General features: G+C 40.0%; 1 protein-coding gene across 2 annotated transcripts in view; it reads right to left on the reverse strand.

Moving 5' to 3' along the window:
* CMYA5 (cardiomyopathy associated 5) overlaps positions 1-6,718 on the reverse strand; it is a 103,474-nt gene that overhangs the window by 40,538 nt on the left and 56,218 nt on the right. The window contains exons 3-5 of one of the 2 annotated variants that reach the window (XM_032629137.1): positions 5,675-5,770; positions 3,811-4,044; positions 2,196-2,218 (exon numbers count right to left, since the gene is read on the reverse strand). In XM_032629137.1, coding sequence (XP_032485028.1) covers positions 2,196-2,218; positions 3,811-4,044; positions 5,675-5,770 — 353 coding nt within the window. The remainder of the gene's footprint in view (positions 1-2,195; positions 2,219-3,810; positions 4,045-5,674; positions 5,771-6,718) is intronic. The other variant, XR_004349436.1, reaches the window with a different exon arrangement.

A 6,718-nucleotide genomic window follows, 5' to 3' on the forward strand; every position in this document is an offset into this window, starting at 1 on the left:
TGAGTCTAAATATCCTTGACAGCATTCTTTAATTTAAGCATTTTCAGTGTCGAGAAAAATCATTTAATATATGAGCACTGCCTTTAGATATATAATACGATGGCAGGGGGGAAAAAAAGCAGCAAGGGGAAGAAACTAGGAGAAAAAGCTAGATAATTAGCACTTCTCATAGAAAGGAACACCAATGACGTTGAGACTCTGAGGCAGAAGTTGTCTTGAGAACATGAAAGGCTTCATTTTAGTGAAAAAAATCAAGCTTCACCATGCGTGTGCACATTTAACAGGATTTTCTTTAATTGCCTATATTGCTTCACCAAATCCTGAATTTTGTTATCTTTTTTCTTTACAGAAAAATAATGGTTATCCCACGTGTATGTTCCTTTAGGCAACATGCAGCTTCTGCAAAGATTAATTCATCGTCAATTGGACAATGAGATCAAAATTAATTAAAATGACACACAGATGAACAAGTTCAAGCACAAAACCAAAAAAAATTGTATTTAGAATTAAATGCATGTCAATTCGTATTAGCAAGTTAATATTCTAATGTTTAGAAAAGTAAAAACGTGAAACTATAGCATTTTTAAAGGTAAACACATTTGCAAATTTTCATTCATCAAGTTTTCTTGCTGATCAGTATCTTCCACGAGTGAATGAAATATAATTAATAACCAAATATGCCCCTACATTGTCCAGTGCATACGGAAGGGCACTCTAAATCCATATACTTTGGGGGTAAAAATAAATAACAATAATACTTAGAAGAAATGTGTAATTTTTAAAAAATAAAGAAAACTGGGAGCAAGGCCTGGGTATCAGTTTCCAGACCTGCCCGGTGTGCCTCTGACTCCTGCGTGAGAACTGGTACATGTGCAGGTGCCTGGTCCCACCTGGATTCTCCTGTAGTGGATCTGGGGTGGAGGTCCAGAAGCTTTGGTTTAACAAACTGCACAGGTAACTCAGAAGCCAGTCTGGGGTACCACCAGGCCAGAGGACAGGTTGTTATAAACCAGAGGTTCTCAACCCTGCCTGTGCACTGAAATCACCTAGCAAGCTTTAAAAATACCCTGGCCACACCCCACATCAGTTAAGCCAGAATCTCATGAGATCAGATAGAGGCATCAGCATTTTTTAAACCTCCCTGAGTAATTCTATTTATAACAGAGCCACTATAATAAAACCCTTATTGATTAATGCCAATATTAATATACAAACTATTAAAGCATCTTGACAATATTCTGTTGAACATATTTTTTTAAAGATAAATAAGATTCATCTGTACAGTTTTCATTACCTAAAAAATCAGGTTTCTAATCCAAACCCATCTTTCTATATTTTAATATATCACAAATACAAATTTCTGATTTGACTTTATGCTATTTCACAACTTGGCACTGAATGAAATGAACTGAAGATAATATTTTCAATTTTAGAAATTTACATTAAAGGGGTAAAAATGATTAAAAAAAAAAAAATTAGGCTGTAACAGGAGGAAAGACCTCAGGCCTGGCTATGAAGCAGAAGGGAAAACGTGAGCACTTCACTATCAGATGCTCCAGGCAATAAACATAGATCTGCTACGTGTTTTTATAGACAACATTTCCTAATTTCTTGTTGAGTGTTTTGCCTTTTAAATGAATGAAGAACTTCTCTTAGATTGAGTGTTAAAAAACAACAACAAAAACAAAACAAAATCAAAAGAGGAAGATTCATTTAGGTGAGCTGAGCAGAAAAAGAAGATAAATCCATGCCTGTCTTCTGAAGAGAAAATGAGAGAACATTCCCTTAAGATCACATAAATCATCAAATTGCTCAAGGCAGATATGAATGATTCTTTCAAATACTCATATTTAACCAGAAAGTCTAAGTATCTACAAAATGTTCTGTGTGCAGTGACAGGAAAGATAGCCTAGTCTAGATTAGGCTGGAAATACAGAATACATCTCAACGAAGCAGTTAAAAATCTACATTATGATAATTGTTATTTAACTAAAGCACATGCGATTTCCTTTCAAAAGCTGTCATTTAGCTTTCAAAAGCACTGTATCTATAATAAAAGTGCAAATCCAGGAGCTCACTAAACGTATGCATTTTTTAACTGGCAGCTCATTTTCTATAAAGCATCAAAATATTAAAATAAAGCATACAGTCATGCTAGTCTCAGTCGCCACTACATTGTGCCACATTTTCTATACCTTTCATTGATTTCCTCAAACGACTTATGGGGGAATGAGAGAGATTGAGAGAGGGGAAGGGAGGGAAGAAGGGAGGGGGGAGGGGAGAGAGAGAGAGAAACTAATTAACAACCAAAAGGAAAACCAACCTCAAGCATTAAGATCACGTATGTTCTAAAAGTCATTACTCCTCAGCTACCTTTGAGGCTGTTTCCTCTGGGGGGCTTCATTTCAGGCAGCAAAGAAATTAGTGCTCAGAAGGGGTGGCGGACAGGGTCTGGGATGGAGGGGGCTTTAGTTTTACTCTCTACCATCAGCAAGGCCAGCAACAGTTGCTTCTGCTCTGCTTCTCTCTATTCATTAATAAATGGCTTAGCTTCCAGAATAGAATTCTCTGAAGCAAGGAAAGTGACTTAAATTCGTTCAATGTGGAGATAAAGCAAAATGTAATCAGTAGTTATCTCTGGGTGATACCTTCTCTGTGCTTTTCTGTACTTTCCAAATTTTCTGAAATGGATATATATTACTTTTGTAAGCAGGAATAACATGCTTCCTTTTCTACAGCTTGTTCTTCTGGAGAGGAGAAAATATTCTTATCAAACCAAGGTAAGGTTCTTAGGAAACACAAAGCACTTTATTAGTGCTAGACTTCCAAGGAGGTGCTTAATTTTGAAATGCTAAAGCTTTGCCTTAATTTAGCATAAAGCAACTGAATGATTTTCATCCTCCTCTGAGGATGCCGTGTCCACCTCACCCAAATTTGCACTGGATGGAGGCATCCGCAAAGGTAAATCAAAAGCCTAACATTGCCCCATTTGGCCTTGTTCTATCTCCAGTCTTTAGTAAAAGGCTGGGAGGATTGAGGAGCTTTGAAAGGGAGGTTCCCACTCATCATGAAATGGTGCTTTTCTCGTTTGACAATTAGGTTTAGGATTGCCTTCAGGGAAAACATCTCCATCACTCCTGGTTAATCCTGGCTCCATGGAGAACCAGTATTCTACTGAAGGTTCTAGGGAATTAGGAGAGCAAAGAGCTGTCTCTGTGAGTAATTTGAGGAGCACCCAAGGGACTCTCTGTCCACAAGGTACTTGTTTGAATTAAGGAATCTGATCACCAGGAAGACCCTTGTAAAAAGATCAACATGTTACCTGAGAGAGGTATCATGTCATCCTTTTGCATGCTGAAAGTGTACCAAAATGTTACTCTCCACTTGGTAAGGTTCAGAGGCAATGGTCCCTATGAGAGGTCATTTCAGATTAGGGAGTGGGAGTGGAGGCAGGGAGAGGCACTGGAAGATCAGGCCAGCACCCAAAGGGAGCATGGCATGAATAAAGTTTTTAGGCTGCTTTCCCTCCCTCTTAGAAGGTGACCAATCCATTGTGACAGAGCAGACAGATGATGCTGCGGCCTGGCTTCCATGTGTCCTTCAACTGGATCCGGGTGTTATGGCTTTAAGGATTGGCTGGGCCTTTTCAATAGGCACGGGGCATGCCCTAATAACTTTTAAATGAGAATTATATAAACCCCACATAGAGATATAAATCAACTTAGGGAATAGTAAAAGATGAGTTTTTTTAAAGTAAACTTGGGTCAGAGTGGGTTCAAGATGTCTGGACCTGTTTGAATCGGTGCTTACAGTCAAGAAAACGGTCTCATCGAGCTCCTCGACTTCTCTCACGATGGTCTCCAGGGTGTCCTTGGCAGTGTCCATGCTCTGCAGAAAGTGGACCATCTGGTCATGTAGGAACTCCATCTTCTTTTTCTTCACTTCCTCAAAGCTCTGGGCTTTCTCATCATACTGCGCTAAAACCTTTTTCATCATTTCCTCATTCTGTTCTTCTAGGCTTTTCTCATTTTTACTACAGTTTTCCTTTAAAAACAAACAAAAAGCCCCTTCTGAATGAAACAAGAAGTGCGTGTGTGTGTGTGTGTGTTTGTGTGTGTGTTTTAAGAGAAATACTAGCCATTAAAATAATTAACCTCTGGCATCCTGGTAAGAGAATCACAGATTACATGCAGAGTCTAAATTTCCAGCCCACCAACCCCCTTTGCCATAGTTAGCTTTGCAACAGAATTCACTATAAGAGAACTGTCAAGAAGGATTTAATTAATGAAACACACATAAAAATGTTTGTAGCGAAGTATTGCCTACCCGCATTCCCACATGATAAAATTTGAAAGTGGCATCACGGTGAATGAAGATCAGGTAGCAGAGAAGGTTTAGTGCCATTTTCACCACTCCACTAAAATCATAGTGTGAGGGAGGGCACAGCCAGGGTATTGGACAGGGTGCTACATTCATAAATGCTCTCCAGGGAAGGGGTAGCTTCTGCCAGAGCAGGAGAAACTTTATTGCCCGTCTGGACAAACTCAGATGCTTAGAGGGCTAGTGATAAGATGATCATATTACTTACTGTCTAAAAGGAACATTTTGGTGGCAGTGAGGGGTAGGGGGCAATAACACTAAAAATAATCAACAGGTGTTAACTGATCTACAACAGGAATCAAGCAGACCTCTCACAAGCAAACTGGGATGAGGAGTCACCCAAGTGAGTGATGGGGAAACTGTGCACCAGCCTTCCACAGGGGCCCTCTACCAATCCTGACTGACAACTAAGATGCCTGGGCCGTGACTGTATATGGATGGAGCACTGCTACCCCCTTCCTTCACTGCAGAAGGAGCAGGGTCAGCATGAACTCATTGAAGACAGTGGTACCGTGAGAGGCACTCATCTGTCCTGGGCATGAAATACTGGGCAGTGCTTTAGAGCACCTCTGCAGAGCTAACCCAGTGAAAAACAGGATGGTAGGGCAAGTCAGAACTCAGACCTGAATTCAAATCTTGGCTCTCAACTTACTATAAACTTACTATGACCTTGGTTAACATATTTCACTCTAAGTCTCAGTTTCTTATCTATAAAATGGGGGCAATAATAATAATAATAATAGCTCCTATTTCATATGGTTACTGTAAGGATGAAATTGGATAAAGCATGTAAAGCAGTTGCCCTATCATAGTAAGTGCCTAATAAATGTGCATGTGTTTTTAAGGGCAAGTCATTTATCCTTAGAAAGTAGTCTCACTGATGAAACAGAGGGAAGACTTAAGGACTTTACTTTTTTTTTTTTTTTTTTTTTTTTTTTTTTTTTTTTTTTTTATGCGTTACGCGGGCCTCTCACTGTTGTGGCCTCTCCCGTTGCGGAGGACAGGCTCCGGACGCGCAGGCTCAGCGGCCATGGCTCACGGGCCCAGCCGCTCCGCGGCATGTGGGATCCTCCCAGACCGGGGCACGAACCCGTGTCCCCTGCATCGGCAGGCGGACCCTCAACCACTGCGCCACCAGGGAAGCCCAAGGACTTTACTTTTAATGGAAGAAAACCAACAATGGCAAACCACATATGCACACACAAACCCCAATTCAGGTCCTTTTAGCTTAGAGTCATTTATTTGTGATGCCATTAGCAGACCAAGTTAAAGTAAAAAGGATAAGGTAACCTACCTCAATGGTATTAAAAAAGGATTCTATCTCACTAACAAAGGCTTCAATCCTCAAGGATTTTTCTTGTAAATCTTCTAGAAAGTCTGCTAATTGAACCTGAAGAAAAGAATTAAGATATCCTTAGTATATGACATTTGAGAAAAGAACTTCAAGCAGCGAATTCCAATTTTCTTATAAATTTAGTATGTTTGGTAGAGAGTCACTATATCATGTTCACTAACAAATCAATCTTTAACTTTTCTTTGCTGCTTCATCTAAATTGACTATAGGTAATGTATGATAAACAATTAGGAGGTTTGTGAGTGACAGCAATAGTTTATTTTCTTATGCAAGAGGAAGGACTTCTTGGTAAGCTGGTGAGTTCAAAGCATACTTGTTTTAGTAAACTATGAATTGAATTCTTCCTCCTTAATTAGGCCTTGATTTTTATATATTGTCATTCCTCTAAGATGGCAGACTTTTTTCTGAACTGGTCCAACATATCTGAGTAGACTTCTCACATTTGCACCAATGGTTTCAGGTGTTCCTGCCCCACCTGACCCTGAGACGGTGAACAGAGTGTCACCAGGCTGAATGTCTAGTATACCAAATGATGAAAACTATCTACTACAGAGACCTTAAGGTTCTAATGACCCTCAAAGGGTTAAAATACTCTCAAGGAGTGACAGCCAACTAGAAGAGGTATGGGTGATGGGGGAAGATGGTACCTATTAGTTATAAACCTAGCTGCAATCTATCCTGTGAAACTTAACAAGTAACAACACAGAATAAAAGAGCTTCCATCTGCCTGATTCACTATCCACAGAATGATGGAGAAATTACATTGAGAAAAGTCCCTTCAGGATCTGGTCTCTGCTTCTCTCTCTAGCCCCTGCCTCTTCTCCACAAGCCCCCAGGCTGCAATCACACAAGCCCCACCTTTCCTTGGACTCTTTCCCACCTATGTGCCTTTTTATATGGCATTCCCTTTCTCTAGAATGTCCTCCCTGCCCTTGTTTACTAGAAGAACTCTATCTTACTTAAGGCTCACCCAAGCTTCACCCT

Source organism: Phocoena sinus, chromosome 3, assembly GCF_008692025.1.
Source record: "Phocoena sinus isolate mPhoSin1 chromosome 3, mPhoSin1.pri, whole genome shotgun sequence".
Lineage (NCBI taxonomy): Eukaryota > Metazoa > Chordata > Mammalia > Artiodactyla > Phocoenidae > Phocoena > Phocoena sinus.